This window comes from Ictidomys tridecemlineatus, chromosome 11 (genome assembly GCF_052094955.1).
Source record: "Ictidomys tridecemlineatus isolate mIctTri1 chromosome 11, mIctTri1.hap1, whole genome shotgun sequence".
In the NCBI taxonomy this organism is placed as follows: Eukaryota; Metazoa; Chordata; class Mammalia; order Rodentia; family Sciuridae; genus Ictidomys; species Ictidomys tridecemlineatus.
The window spans coordinates 35,873,783-35,891,016 of NC_135487.1; the positions used below are offsets into that span (position 1 = coordinate 35,873,783).

The window sequence follows — 17,234 nt, forward strand, 5'->3', positions numbered from 1 at the left end:
AAGGGGTGGGGAGAGTCCCATGAAAATAGAAGAGAGATAAATGGAGTAGAGGAAGGGGGTTAAGGAAGCAGGAAGGAGGGAGAGATCATAAATTATTTGTCCTTTAAAGTGAACAGTTCAGTTATGTTTGGTCTTTCCTGAGCACACACAAAGCCCTGGGATATATGCATTGTCCTACAAATTTGTATGGTCTTCTAAAATCCCATGTATATGAGGGAACTTTTCAAAACCCCTATTGACATATCCAGCTTTTCCTTTTAATCTTTTGCTTAAACTACTGTTTATCCCAACCGCTATCTCTACCTCTTCAAACTACTGTGAAGTTAAGCAATTTCTTGTAATTATTTTCAACAAATGTCTCCAGTGCAAATATTTTGCACTGGGAAAGCTCTCTTTGACTCAAAGAAAGACAAAACTGTAAGTGGGATCTTTTAGGTAATTTCCAGAGAAGTCAAATAATGATTGTCTGGGAATGATCTTTGAAGAAACCCCAACTTTATTCTTCCACCACAATGGGATGAAGTAACATAAGACAACAATATGGACAAGGCTTCAATACATTATGCTATATATAAAAGGCTAGTCATAAAGACACATAACATATGATGCCATTTAATAAGCCGTATCCTAATGGTCATCTAGGAATTCAAGCTGGTAGTTGCCTATGAATGGAGGAGAAATGGGGGAGAGGACAGTTTTTTATTTGACTCCTAATGGGTATAGGATATCTTTTGCAGTGATGAAAAATGCTTTGAAACTAGATGTAGTGATGATTGTACAATTTTTTATTATGTGAATTACTTTTTAAAATAAGATGTCTTTTTAATGGAACAATAGGTGACCCTTAATAGATTTTATCTCAAGCAGATAGATATACATTTCCCCTGCTCTGTCTGGTAATCTAGATTTTTTTTTGTTTGTTTGTTTGAAAGCAGGGGCACTTGACCACTGACTGAGCCACATCTCAGCCCTTTTATAATTTTTGATTTTGAGACAGGATCTTCCTAAATTGTTGTGGGCCTCACTAAGTTAATGTGGCTGGTTTTAAACTTGTGATACTTCTGCCTCAGGCTCCTGAGCCACTGGAATTATAGGCATGTGCCATTGCACCCCGCTAATCTAGTACATTTTACAGATGAAAGAAAGAGGGTAAAGAATACATTAACATTTTTGCAGTGCTTGTTATGTTTAAAAATGTGATATACTAGGACTTAAACAGAGTGCTATACCCTATAATAAAGGCATATATACTTTCTACAAGTACACAGAGAATAACTAAAAGTGACTGTTATGCTTGTTCTTAAGAAATATTAATAAATCTCAAATAATTCTAAGTCTGTTCTCTAGCTGAGAAGAAATTAAGTAAGCTGTCAATAATGAAGATAAGAGAGTATTCAATTAGGTGGAAATTAAGAAATACATTTCTAAATTACCATGGAGTCAATGAAGAAATAACAATGGAAATTAGAAAATAAAGTTTCTTATTATATTCAACATAAAAATTATGGGATGCACCTAAAGCAATGTTTAGAGGGAAAATTATATTCTAAAATGTAAAGATTAGAATATCAAAGATCAAAATTAATAACCTCAGCCTCTATTTTAAAAGCCTAGGAGAAAAAACTAGGACATAAAACTATTAACATAAGTTAATTTAACAGAAAAAGATCTGTCCTAGATGAATAACAAATTTCACACTATTCCCTGAAAAAAAAAAAAGAATAAAATGAACAATCTCTAAGTCAAAATGTGGGGGTGGGGATTAAAGTTGAATTACCATTGTCAAGTTTGAAAAGGGAGATGCTTATATACTTACAGATTATACAGATGCTTTTAAAAAGAATATAAAACTCTTTCAAAAATCTTCATATCATTCTATTTAATAATATTAATGAAAAATTCTTTGCAAAACTAAACTCATAGAAGTGAGAAAAGAAAAACTAAAAAAATCTGAATAACTGATGTTGAGAAATATTGAAAACAAATCTACTGGTAGATTTGTTAAAATATTTCTGAAATAATACAGATTCTATTGAGACTGGCTGAGAATCTTTCCCAGCTCATTTTTATGAGGCCAGCCAAAACCTAAGGAAAGCATTACAAAAAGAAACCTGCAGACCAATCAATATAAACTTGGTTAAAAAATCTAGCTAAAATATTAGTGAATTTAAACCAGTGATATATATTTTCAAGAAAATCATGACCACAGGATTTTTTCCAAGAATACAAGCATGGTTTAACACTATTATAAAATAAGTAATTCACTACATTAAAAGATGAAAAAGCAGTTATTTCACACCTCAATAGGTTTTATTGCATTGTATGATAAAAAATTTAAAAACTTAGAAAACAATAGAAGAAACATATAATTTGACAAATACAAACAAACAAAAAATAAAAAAAGAACAACAACTCTAGTAAGCATCATGCTTAATGTTGAAGTATAAAAAGCTTTTTCTTGGATGAATAAAAAAGATAGTATTGTCCTCTATCACCACTTCTGTTCAATATTGCTTTTGTAACCCTACATAATTTACTAAAGTAATAAAGGACATTTCCACGTAAATATACTCAAGAATGAGTATTTGAAGAATATACTTGGTCATAACTATAAATAAAGGTAAAAATTAACCTTGATCCAAATCTCAGATTATGCGTAAAATCAAATCCAGATGCACTGTGGATCAAATGTAAATGGAACCAATGATAAAAGATTTTAAAAGTAGTTTATTATCTTCATAACTGTGAATAGCCCAAGTTTCATTAATATAGAATTAAGAAAGCCCTAACTAAAGCACTAATCAAATGGAGTGGAAATAGAGCTATATTTAATTAAGAACTTCATTATGAAAAAGACTTTGTTAAAAAAAATGAATAGGCAATAGACTGGAATATATTCATAATATAAAGCATAAAGCACCAGAAAAATATCCAGGAATGAAAATAAAAGAATTTAAAAGATTGCTACAGTTTTGATCTGGAATGTGCCTCAAAGACTCATGTGATACAGATTTGGGATTCAAAGTTTGGTGCTGTTGGAAGGTGGTGTAAACCTTTAAGAAGTGGGACCCAACAGGAGGATTTAGGTTCTTGGGAACATGCCCTTGGCCAACCTTTTACTGTCTTTGTTTCCTAGCTTCAATAATTGGAAGAGCTTGCTCCACCACGTGCTTCCACCATGATTGTACTACCTCACCACAGGCCCCAAAGCAATGAACCAACCAACACGGATTGAAATTCCCAAAACACCAAGCCAAATAAACCTTTTCTATTTTTAAGTTGATTATCTCAGGTGTTTTACAAAAGTGATATGAAGCTGACTTCACTGAGATTTAAGGGATACAGAGAACCAGTTTGACATAGATAAACTCAAATCCCAGAAGAAGAAAGAGACAAACAATTTGTGGAAACCAAGATAAAACAAGCTATATATTTAAGAAACATGATAAATGCTACATAGAAACATAGAAAAATCACATTGAAGTATGTAATATAACACAGCTCAATATAAAAGACAAAAGTTCTTGAAAGTAGCTAGAACAAAAAGACATTAGTAGCAGTGTGGTTGGCACTTTTAGTTTGACAGCAAACTAGAATACACATAAATGTTCATCAAAGGATATACATAAGAATGTTTATACTAGCACTATTAGTGTTAGGCCCAAATTAAAACTTCAGACTATAATAATTAAGTTATACTTTTGAAATAATATAAATCAGGAATAAGTAAACTCTTGGCAACGAATCAGAGAGTAAATACATTTTGATTTTTCAGTCTATAAGATCTCTGTCACAATTCTCATCTCTGCTATTATAGTAAGAGAGAACACATGAACAAATGAGCATATACATGTTCCAATAAAAACTGTGTGTGTGTGTATAAGAATTTGCCTATAGGGCATGGTTTGCTAATTTCACCTACACAGCAATAAAAATGAAACACATGCATGTTACAAGTACAATGATGAGCCAAAGAAACCAGAGACAAAATCATGAAATTTTTGAACATTCAAAACCACTCAAAACTGATCTATATGTTATATATTAGAATGGCAGGGAGTCTAGAATTTTAAAAAGGCCCCAGAAACATTTTGGGAGTGCTGGTAATGTCAATCTCTGACCTTGATGTTGTTCACATGGGTTCATTTTTGAAAATCAATTTTGCTACACACTTGAAGATTAAAGTACACATGTAAATTTTTTTAAAATATAAAATTACCTAGGATAGCAGTGCCAAAGACTTATGAAAAATGTCTACAACAAAAAGAAATGACAAGATAGTTAGTCCCTGAATTACCAAATCAGAGACGATGGGGGTCAAGCCACCAGTAGTAACCAAAGACGATTGGCCTCTGCATCTATGAAGAACTCAGAGGAAAACAATATGGAATCTCCTGAACCTGATCACTTAAAAAATAACAAAACAGAGTCTCACTCAAAAGCTCTGTGGGTCAAATTAAGTATAGCCAGTGAAATTGGGAGAGATTTTTGCACTTCTATAGTAATGAGTACAAAATTCTGAAGGAGCTATAGTTACCCAACACTCTCAAAACATGTCAATGTTGCCTTTCAAATTACAACTTTATACTGAATAAAAACCACCTAGCAACAAAATCCAAATTAAGCAGGAAAATAAAAGAAAAATGTTATAGAAATCAGGAGAGAGAGATAAAGTCATGAGATCTCAGACTCTAAGCTGCATACCTTAGGACAATTGATAAAAACACTCTCAACCTACAAATTCAGAAAAGTTAATTAAAACATATCTTCTTTCTAAAATTTTAGGGAAACAAAACTTCACAAAGAAAGATCATCATAGAGGGGTCAAATTATATGAAAAATTATAAGAGGAAAGAAAAAAAAAACAAAGAAAGAGCAAAATAGTCTTCAATGAAAGTACGCCAGACTTGAAGTTTTTACAAAATAGAATGAAAAATGTACTATGGTATGCCCTCCATGACATGGCAGTAGACTCCTCCCAAGACTGAAGTCACATATTCTGTCATTTCTGAAATAGCCTAATGGTTATGAAATAAGCCCTATTCATGCATAGTAAAAGGAAAATACACAGTGGTGAGAATGCCAATAGGCCACAATCAATGGAGGGCATGCAAGAAGCATATTATGTTGTAATAGTAAAATGAAAAAGCTGAAAATCCTTAAAAATTATAATATATATATATATATAATGGAAAAATTTTAAAATAAACTGCTAAATTTCAGAAAAAAATAGAAATTAAAGAAAAAGAATATCAGTTACCAATACACAGAAATGATTAACATTGGGTGAGATGGAAATGCTTACTAATCTGATTTATCAGTATACATCATGTACATGTATCAAATTATAACACTAAATAAATTATCATATTGTATACCATAAATGCATATAAATATTATGTCTTAATACAAAAAAACCCTTAAATTTAACCATTTAAAGATGATAAATCACTATTTAAGGAAAAATAATTTAAGAATGGAAAATTAAACTAGAAGAAATGTAAAATGTGAATGCAAAAAATCACAGTAGATGAGAAAAAATAATGACAAGGAGGAAAAAGTTTTAATATTAGGAGAAATGAGGATATGAAAAAATTAGAGAGAAGGAAAAATATATATCATACAAATAGAATCATATATATATATATATATATAATTTGACTTCCTGTAAAAGGAATCAAAGGCCAGGGAAGAAGAAAAAAAACCCTAAAAACTGTAATTCCAGAAAATATTCACAAAATATTAAAACTATGTAATGAGGGAAAAACAATCAGTAAAGAATAATCAACACCTTGATATATTCCAGTATAACTACTGAACTTTTTAAAGATAAAGAAAAATATACAAAAACACATTTGAATTTCTAGTGTAAAAGACCAAGTAACTTGTATAAGAAGAAAAAAATGGGTTTTCAGCAAATTGGAAAGAAACTCTGTACAGAGACAATCAAGTAACATTTAAAAGAAACAAAATGAAAGCTAAGCAGTTTTACATTCAGCCAAAGTAAAGGTATGAAGGCTAAAATGTCACTATCAAGGACACAGGTCCCATGAACCTTTCCCCTTAGGAACTTATTAGAGAAAGGGCTTCAGACAACTGAAATGACTGAAGAAGACAGTGACATAAAAATAAATAAAAATATGAAATGTTTTTATGCAGAACTCTAAGTGAGGATTATAAAGGAAAGAATATGGGATGTGGCATAAATGGCATATGCTCTGATTATAGATAAATAAAGTTATAAAAACAGAGGAAGAGAAAATGTGGAATGCTTATATGTCCAAACAATTAAGTGTTTTAAAAAATTTATCCTTGGTAATACTATTTTGTTCTGAAAAAATTTTATTGATAAAGCAAATGAGATTATATTGTAATATTAATCATCTCTAATGTCATTGAAAATCAGATGAGGAAATGTACAAGATGACCCTAGAATTGTTAAACCCCAGTAGGACTATATCCAAAGACTCTGGAGTCATCATGAAGAGTTTCACTGACCAAAGTTTAGCTTATTTAAATGCACAAATAAGGACAATAGCTGAAATACAACAAAACACAACAAATATGCTGGAATCTATAAATTCACAATAACCTAAAAATAAGAAAACAAATTGGTCACCTTTGGAAGATTGTTAGAGAACAAAATATTGTTCTTTTTGTTGTTGTTGTTCTTTCATGGAAAAATAAAGAAATAAATTTTTTTTTGTTTTTCAAATATGAACAGTGCAAAATAGAAGGGAATAAGGAATATAAAACAGGTAGTATATTAAATAGAAAATAGTAGATTTCTACCCATATATCAGCAAGTACATTAATATGAATAGACTAAATACTTCAACTGAAACTTAACTATCATATTGTATAAGAGAGTCAATATATGTTATTGAAATTTCCTTTATTAACAGAAAGGTTAAAAGTACAAAGATGAAAGAAGATATTCCTTGCAAAATACTAACCAACTAGAGGAGTTGTAGCTATAATAATATGCAATAAAGTAGAAGTTTAAAAATACTAGAAATAAAGATATTAATGATAACAATTTACAGTTACGTTTCCCTTTAGTTCCACAATATAAAAAGGCAAAATTTTAGAACAGGGATATTAAAATACGCTTTTTTTTTTTTTTTTTGGTACCAAGGATTGAACCTAGAGGCATTTAACAATTGAGCCAAATCCCCAACTCTTTTTATTTATTTTTTTTAATTTTGAGACAGGATCTTGATAAATTGCTTATGGATTCACTAAATTGCTGAGGCTGGCTTTGAACTTGCAATCCTCCTGCCCTAGCCTCCCAATCTGCTGGGATTATAGGCATGCAACACTGCACCTGGCAATCAGGCAGATCTTAATATTTTTTTTTAGAATGATCCCTTTCTTGGGGGGGCAAGCAGACAAAAACAAACCAGTAAAGATATAGAAAAACTGAACTACATTAACAAAACTGACTTAAATGCCACATACCTACACTGTAACAACATAACAGAAATTACAATGTTGTGAAGCCAAAAATAAACTCACACGAGGTCATAAATGAAGTGTCAACAAATTTCAGAAGACAGAAAAGTTAAAGTATATTTCAAACTGCAGTATAATGAAGCCAAAAACCAGTAAAAGAAAAAAAAAATAAATCATCCTTCCCCTAAAGAAGGTTTGAAAAATCTTGCAGAATATTTTTAAGTAACTCAAAGGTAAAATTAAAACTTAAGGAATGAGAATGTTTAAGCCAAAAGGTATCAAAAATGAGATTAAAACTTATTTATAGAGCTATGGGGTGGGGTTGTGACTAAGTGGTAGAGCACTTGCCTAGCATGTGTAAAGCACTGGGTTTGATTCTCATCACTGCAGATAAATAAATAAAATAAAGGTCTATTGACAATTTAAAAATATTTAAAAAATAAGATAGAGCTAATACACTCCTTAAAAGGAAATCTATATTTGTAAATGCATGTATATATTAGGAAAATGCCTAAAAATTAATGCTATAAATAGCTACCAAAAGTTTGCAAAAGGAAAAACAACAAATTAATTCCAAAGAAGAATATTATAAAGAGCAGAAATTAATAACATAAATATATATACAACACAGCTAATAAAACCTATAGAGTTTTCTGAGAAACAATGGTAAAATTTCATAAATCTCAGGTGAGACTGACAGTTACAAAAGTATTTCCATTTTACTATTACTATTAGATTAAGTGATTTTTAAAGAACAAGTAATATTTATTAAACAATTTCTATTTTGCTATCATTCTCCACTTTATATATAATTTAAATCTACAAACAGTTATAAGAAACTTAACAAGGAAACTAGCAAATAACTTGGGCAAAAGACTGGCTTCAGAGCCTACATAAGAAGAGCACTCAGTCCACTGCCAGGGATAATGATATCAATTCAGTACACTTCAGCTAAAACTTTTTAGTCAACATTAAGATAGTAAAACCTAACTATATTATTCCCTGGCAAATCACATAACCTTTCTGATTTATTTTTTCATCATATTGTTTGGATAATCTTATAACAAATTCTTACTCTTCCCACAGGCCAACTGACCACTTAATGTTACCAAATTAATTTCCTTAATGAAAAATCTAATGATGTACTTTAAACATCTCAGTAGCTCTCTATTTTCTAAAGAAGCTGCCAATTAGCAGCTAGTCTATGAGCTTTGTTGGGTCCACAGAATGTTTTATGTTTTTAATTTGAATTAGTTGGCAATAAATTTATACTTGTAAAAATAATTGGAAGATCTGGCAGTGCTGTAGCTTATATTCTACAAAGCAACAATTAACTAGAGCTGGGAGGTTATATCCCTTACTGGCCTAACCCCTTGAGTGCATCTGACATCACAAGCTCCTGGCTTCCACAATAAAGTCTAAACTTTTCACCTTGACCTCACATGATCTGGCCCAACAAGAACCTTTTGCTTTAACTGGATGTTCCTCAGCTTCCAAATGTGTTTTATTTGAAGAAAGATGCATTTCTAGATAGGGTAGATTGATTGTACTAAGCCATATGTATTCTCCTAATACTGCTATAGGGCACGAGAGTCTGGAAATTAGAAGTAATAGTGAAATGAACTTCGTTGAAGTGATCCTGTTTTACATGACTTAAATTTTATTTGAAGAATGTGTAAAAAAAATATTGAATGTTTACTCTTTTCCTTTAGTCATTGGGCTATATTTTAAGCAGAATCTTCCATTATTTTGTTCAAGATGGGATCTCTTAATTTTTAATAATTATCAAACATCTGATATATTGTTTTATTCATCTATTAAATATTTAATGATTCATAAATTTATTCATAAATAAATCACTTAGAGGCTGATATTTAAATAAATTCTTCATGAAGTAACAAAAGAATCACATCTGAGGTGTACATAGAGAGGGTATACTTTTGTCTATGGGTATTCAAGTAGGACCAACATAGATTTCAGTCTGACCTGTCTCCAAGGAAAATATGTAATTAGGGATTACTTTTATGTCTGTTTCTGAACAAATATGTTTCTGTGAATGTTATGTTTATATATTTTATATGTTTATGGTTGGATATATGTTTTATGTTTATGTTTAAGAAAATGCCTAAAAATTAATGCTATAAAGAGCTACCAAAAGTTTGCAAAAGAAAAAAAAAAACAAGGGTTTATATGCATCTGGATGTTCTCTGTGTTTATCTCTGTGGAAGTCAGTGAAAGTCAAAGGGTGTAACCTAGATTCAAATGCTGGCTACAATTATTTAATTTATATAATTATTTCATGTGTATAATTATTGAATTTATACAAGTCACTTAACTTTTCTTGGCCTTAGTTTCTTCATCTTAAAATACTACTTTATTCTTAATAGCACTCTTATAGTTTAGATTTGAGATACCCCTCAAAAGTTTATGTGTGAGACAATGCAAGAAAGTTTAGAGATGAAATCACTGGGCTATAAGAGCCTTAACATAATCAAGTTCATTAATCCACTGATGTGGATTATTAACAGGGAGGTAACTATAGGCAGGTAGGGAGTGGCTGGAAGAAGTCAGTCACTAAGGGATTGCTTTGGGGATTTATATTTTGTCCCTGGTGAAAAGAGTTCGTAGGCTTCCTTTTTGCCATGATCTGCACTGCTTTCTTCTGCCATGCCCTTCCCCCATGATGCCTGCCTTACCTTAGGTTAAAAGCTATGGAGTTACCATCTATGAATTGAGACCCCTGAAACTGAGGGCCAAAATAAACTTTTCTGCCTCAATATCATTTTTGTCAGGTCTTTTGGTCACAGAGACAAAAAGCTGACTAAAACAAGCACACACTTAAGATTATTGAAAGGAAAAAGTGCGATAATACATGCACAGAACCTGGCTTATAGCAAACATTATTAATAGTTATTACCTGTTAATAAATTTTAGTTTTTCTCTAGAAGAAGAATGATAATTCCTGTTTAGGCCTCTTATTATACTAAATTATACTATAGCACACTGTTTTCTCTCTTTTTTTACTGTTTCATATTAACTTATCCATTTATTAAATAATCATTGGGTTATATAAATTCCTATGAATAGAAAATTTGATATCTTAAAAATATCCCCAGTCTGTGAACAGTGAAAAGTACAGATGTATGGATTTGGTATAAAAATTCTCAAAAAAATTCTATATGAGAGCTGGGGATATGGCTCAGTTGATAGAGTGCTTGCCTTGCATGAACATGGCCCCGTGTTCAATCCCTAGCACCACAAACAAACAAACAAACAAATACTATGAGTGAACACAGGAAGAAAGTAAATCTTAGATCTAACTTTAAGAGTTTGTGCTCAGATTGCTCCTAGAAGATATTCAGATTAGTGCCTAGTGTAAACTAGCATGAGCTAGTTTGTTGTATGTTGTCCATTCAAGAAAGTCAAGCCAGAGGTAAAAAGTAAAGTTAATTTTAAAAAGTGGTGTGACTATCTTCCACCTCTGAGTAAGAAGAAGTAATTTGCTCAAATGTGTAATTTTTCTCTTATTTAAAGGAGTTAGAAAGGTACTTCTATTGATAGTGCCAAGATTCCTGAGAAGAGATAACCTCAAAGGTGAACTAACTGAAGCTGGCTTTTTCCCTGGAGCATTTTGGACTTTGAGCACAGAACAAATATCAAGAATGTATGCTTTATGCAATCACTGTCCACTGCTGGAGAACAAAGGAACCAGTAGGGTCTTACTAGTCTACAATGCTAGCCAGACAAAACTAAGTATTTGAGAACTCAAACTCCAGTGAGATGTGATGGCTGAAAAATTGAGCTGACTGTTCCCTCAAGACAATTGTAGGATGTCTGAAACTGCAAAGGAAGAGGACAAAGACTAAGTGGAAGGCAGACGGGAGTTTCATGCTGTCTTGCCTGAGAAGGTAAGAATTATACACAACCCCTGCAAAAGGAAATGGGCCTGATATCATGCCAAGGCTTACTTAAAGGCCGAAAGCATTGAAATTAAGAACAATTTATTTTATTTTGGGATACACATTTAGATTCCAGAAAAGTTGCAAAAGTAACCACATAGACTACATAGAAACTTCACCTTTCATTGAGGTTCTCTAAATGTTAACATCTGATATATAGTACATCCCATGAAACCAAGAAACTAAGATTGGCACAATATGGGCTGGGGATGTGGCTCAAGCGGTAGCGAGCTCGCCTGGCATGTGTGCGGCCCGGGTTCGATCCTCAGCACCACATACAAACAAAGATCTTATGTCCACCGAGAACTGAAAAATAAAATATTAAAAAATTCTCTCTCTCTCTCTCTCTCAAAAAAAAATTGGCACAATACTATTATATTAGCTGCCATTATTCGGATTTTATTAATCTTTCCAATAATGCACTTTTTCTCTGTTACAAGATCCAACATAGAATATCATGCTGCATTTAGTAACCATTCCTCCTTAATCTCATCATATCTATGACAAATTTCTTAGTCCTTCCTTATAATTTATAATCTTGACACAGCTGTATATAGCAGTACTTGAAGAGCACTGCTCAGATATTTTATGGAAAGTCCTTCCTTGGTCTTGTCTGATGTTTTCTAACATTTAGACCAAGGTTGTGGCTTTGGGGGAACAATATTATGGAGAACAGTCTATCACATGACATGACATTCAAGATATACATAATTATCAAAATGAGTTATTAGTGGTGATGTTAACCTTCATTAAAAGAAATATTCTGTCATGTAAGAATGTTGAGACTAACAGGGAAAACAACAGAATAGCAAAAAAATGAACAAGTTAATAAAAAGGAAAATGAATTATTTAAGTTTGATTAATTTAATTAAAACTACAATAATTTACAAAAAAACATTAGATTTGTATTCTTAGACAAAGGGACAAAAATACAAACTTGAAATTCCAAGTTTCCAAACACTAGATAGTTATTTTTTTCTTATCTCTATGTGATCCAATATATAAGATTTAAAAATATATGATTAAAATTACATAATGTGCTACTTGCAAGATACACATTTATATATAATTATAAAAAAGTAGATGGAAAAATATATATAATTGAACACTAGCTGAAAGACAGCCACTATAGCTATCCTAATACCAGACAAATACTGTGAAACAAGGCATATTATTAAAGATAAAGAGGGACTTCATGGTTAAAAAGTTCATATTACAGTCTGAAATCTATATCCAACCAATGAAATAGCTTCAAAATATATACAATTAATAGAACTAGAAAGAAAAATAAACCTCTATTATGATAATTAAACCTTTCTTGAAATCGAACACCTAGCAATCACTGTATAGAAAAAAAATTCAAATAAATGTAAAAGAAAACAATCTTATAAGGAAAAAAAAAGAGGAAAAAGTCTGGAAATTACAAAAATGCTAACCAAAAGTGAAAAATAATGAATTATATTCAATAGCATTAAGAACTGCTTTTCATTAAAGGGTATCATTGAGAGAAAAATCGTAAAACACAAGCACTTATGTCAAGAATCTATATTGAAATCTTAACTAAAAATTAAAGGTTGATAATCCATTAGAAAAATGGGCAGACAACATTAAAGGCATTCACAATAAAGGACATTCAAATCTCTAATAAAAATATTCACTTGATATCAGGAAACAGCAAATTAAATCACTATGTGATAAACTACTTTTCACTTATCTAAAGACCAAAATATACACACACACACCCACAATCAATCAAGTTGCAATGAAGACATTGAACAAGTTAGAACAGTTCCACTCTGGTAGTGGTAATGTCAACAGAATCATGTGCAAATTTCTTCAGCAGTATCTACTAAAACTGAATATACACATATCCCTAACTTAGTATTCTCACAGATAGGTATAAAATATACCTATCACTCAAGGAAATGTGCAATCTTCTCATTGCAACTCCATAACAGCCCAAACCAGAAATGATCCAATATCCATCAACAGAGAAATTAATAAAAAGCAGGATTTTCATACGACAAAGAACTCCTACTACAAAACAAAACAAAACAAAAAACAAAGATATCTGAAATGTCTGAATGGCAAAAACAAAGTGAGCCAAGTCAGGAAAAAGGGAACTAAACACTGTAGAGTGTCACTTACATAAAGTTCAAAACAAGGAATGCTAATCTTGGTGTTAGAAAATGATGTTTTGTTAGAAGTCAGACAATGTTTACTCTTAGAGGAGCAGAGGCTGGCAGGAAACAGGGGCTTTTCCAGAACTGATAATGTTTTGTTTCTTGATATGGTAAATAGTTTGCATGAGTTTCTTGATTTTATTACAGTTCATCAAGATATTACTAATGCTTTATGCATTTTCTATATGTATATTATGCTTTGAAAACAAATTGAATCTTAAAAATAATTACATATAGATACTTAACATTGTAATAATTATAATTCACTAATAAAAATGGGAAAAATTTTTAAATGTATTAAACAATTGATCCCAGGGTTAAATCATAAGCTTCTGCCAAACATGAAACATGATGATTGTTTTTTAAATTGACAAATGAAATAAGAAATAAAATACACAAAGAGCATGCTGTCATTATTTCCTGTCATGCATGTAAATGTGTTTATCTTATCACAGAAAATATTCTCATATTTATATTCTCTTAATAATAAAATGATAGACCTAACCATCTCTTTTTATTCCTTAAATATTTAATTAATATACAAATCAGTTGTGAAGTTTCTTCAAAATATAAACTTTCAAAACTCCTCTCTCATACTCTATACCACTTAGAAACAAACCTATTTGTAACAAATGGAATTTTTTTATACCGTACCAAAGAACAAGAACTTTCATGTTTTGAAGACTGTGAAATAATTATCATGAAGTTACTACTTTTTTTGAGTGTAAAAGATTTAATCAAGTGAGAAGAAAAGAGACAGAGCTCCTATAGGGCTAGAGGGTACCTAATAGGGATTGCCTACTATTTACTCTTTATATGATAATCATAACTAACACTGTTTATATTTCTGATGATCTATGTCAAAAATTTTGCATGACCTAGGTCAAGCAGAAAGCTAGATAAGTTGCTTATAGCAAGCTCATTAACTTCCCTCAAATGGAGTATGCTTTTCTTTATTTCGGGTGAATAAACACTGCAAGCATTAAGCATCTTAGGTAGTTTTCTTGTCCTGTTATAAAAAGCCTTGAAGAGAAAATTTTAGAAACTAACATATAAATGTCCTGGATGAGCCTGATGTGATTTCAAGACATTTTTTACCCGGTCATGGATCTCATCGCAGTTTGAAGGTGAACACCAATCAGAGTGGAATCTGTAAGCAAAAAAACGAAAGTAAATTGTAGACAAAGGGACAAAAATACAAACTTGGAATTCCAAGTTTCCAAACACTAGACACAGTTATTTTTTTCTTATCTCTATGTGATCCAATATATAAGATTTAAAAATATATGATTAAAATTACATATTTTCTTCCTTTGATCAAGGATGATGAAAAGACAAAATCAGGTGCTAATTCTCAGCTATGCTATTAAGTCTTTACATTACAATAAATAAATAAATAGTCCTAGTAATTAAGTTTGATGTGCATTTGGGAGAAAATTCCTATATAACTGATATCTTAATGATTTCCAGATATAATTCTTTAGAATTTCATCTCTAAATAAAGTTTTTTTGTATTAGAATAACAATTCCATGTATAATGTCTTTAAAATTAGTTCTTATGCTCTAGTAATTTAATCATATTCTCTTAAACTATGCAGAACAAATTCTTTTGTTAAAAAAACCTTAATTTATGAAATGAAATAAAATGTGTATAATAGATGAAAATTTTATTTAGAGGCCAATCATGTTCCTATTCTTTCAGAACACAGAAAACAGAAATAAAATGGTCCCTTCTCAACACAGGTGAGGTCACCTCTCTAGTCTTTGCTAATTAACAGACAACTTTTTTTTGAAAAGAAATATTTAAATATAAGAAAAATATGACTTTTATTAGAGTTTATGAGTTGAAATTAAAGATGCCACTTAAGATGTAAAGCCTCCATTCCTCTTTATTTTGTTCTCAAATTCAAAACTAGAATCAGTATAATTAAGCTATTTTGTTTTACTCAAATAACAACCAAAATTTCTGGATCCTTCTAATTATAAAGCACTTATATGAAGTGTTTTTGGCAATTTCTTGATAAATAAGTAAATAAAATGCTAATAAGTTGCTTAACTCTGCCTTTTTTTCCTCTCATTATGTTCTTAAAAATTATAACGCTATACTGTCACACAAAGTACAACTATTAAGCAAGATAATCTATTTACATTACCTACTTTAAAGAACACAATCTAAAGATAATTAATTGTATCTAAAACTTGATCTATGACATATGTAAGAGCAAGTTTTACAGCAGCTACGCAAATGCATGGACAGAATAGTTATTTGCAGTGTGTGTAGTACATCTTGGAAATCTAAGATGCAACTATGCAACTCCAAGTGAAGCTCTCCAATGATACTATTAGAGGATCCACTAGTCTGTGCTATGGTATAAGGAATACTTGCCTACTGATCTTTAACTTATTTACAAAAAATCATAACTTTAAGCTGATTCAAGCTAGTAGAATATGCTAATGTTTAAATTTAATTTTAGTAATAGTTGTGAATTCAAATATAAAATTTAAAGTCATTATATTAATATTTACACTTTGAATAAGAAGTGCTTCTGAAATACAATCAAAATTGAAACCATTTTATGGTTGGCTAACTTTATTTTTTGAGGTATTTCTTAAGTGGGTTCAAAGCAAAATGGACCTTCACTATAATAAAAGTTTCCATTTACTTAAAACCATGGATAAAGTTTTCTAGAAATCTGTTTATTCATATACATGATTAAGGAGTTAGCATTTTCCTGCAATCTTAAAGGAAGTTTATTTACTGCAGTGAATGTTTATACACATAAACTCCTACAGCTGTATGTTCTGTCATACAGCTTCCAGGAAAACTTCCAATTTTGCTGAGACATAAATCTACATTTACATCAGTTTAAATTGTTTACTGATTTCAATGGATTATATAAACATCCTGCAAATATATTGTTTAGTGACCTAGAAAAAAACAGACTTTCAAAGAATGTCTTATATTTGAAGATATGGTCCTTTGGTCTGAAAAGAATAAAATGTTTCTGTTCCTAGTAATATGTCTTCATGATATATCATGGACTAAATCTAGGATTTTTGTTTTGTTCTTTTTTTTTATTTTTTTGTTTGTTTCGAAAATGTACTTGGAATAGAGGTGTTCTAACTTGGTGAAACTAAAAAAAATGTTTATTTATCAAAAGCATGCCTTGGAGAGTACAACAAAATATTAATTTAGGTAAAATGAAAGCTAACTATTTTAGAATTCTTTTTCTTTTTTCTTTTGTGCCAGGTATTGAACCTGGGGAGCTCAGCCACTAATCCACACCCCCAGTCCTTTTATTTTATATTTAATTTAGAGATAGGGTTCTCATTAAATTGTGGAGGCTGGCTTTGAACTCAACTACTAACTAAGTTATCCCCTGCACTGAAATACAAATAAAGGAACAGCTGATTTCAGCTACCCTCAATGGAAAAATATCTTAAGTGTTGAGAGCCACAGCCAAAGGAGCCCCAGCAAACTTCCAGCTGCCGGCTGATGATTGGCTCACAGCGGCCCCAGCAACATCTAGCTGATTGGCTCCTCTGTGGTGATGTTCATTGGGCTGTTTCCCTGCCCTTCAGACTGCCAGCTGATGATTGGCTCACAGCGGCCCCAGCAACATTTAGCTGATTGGCT

At 31.1% G+C, this 17,234-nt stretch overlaps 1 protein-coding gene across 3 annotated transcripts in view; it reads right to left on the reverse strand.

Moving 5' to 3' along the window:
* Spata6 (spermatogenesis associated 6) overlaps positions 1 to 17,234 on the reverse strand; it is a 118,541-nt gene that overhangs the window by 15,498 nt on the left and 85,809 nt on the right. For 2 of the 3 annotated variants that reach the window (XM_005318012.4, XM_078026228.1), the window contains one exon: positions 14,648 to 14,747. In XM_005318012.4, the coding sequence (XP_005318069.1) occupies positions 14,648 to 14,747 (100 nt within the window). The remainder of the gene's footprint in view (positions 1 to 14,647; positions 14,748 to 17,234) is intronic. The other variant, XM_005318014.5, reaches the window with a different exon arrangement.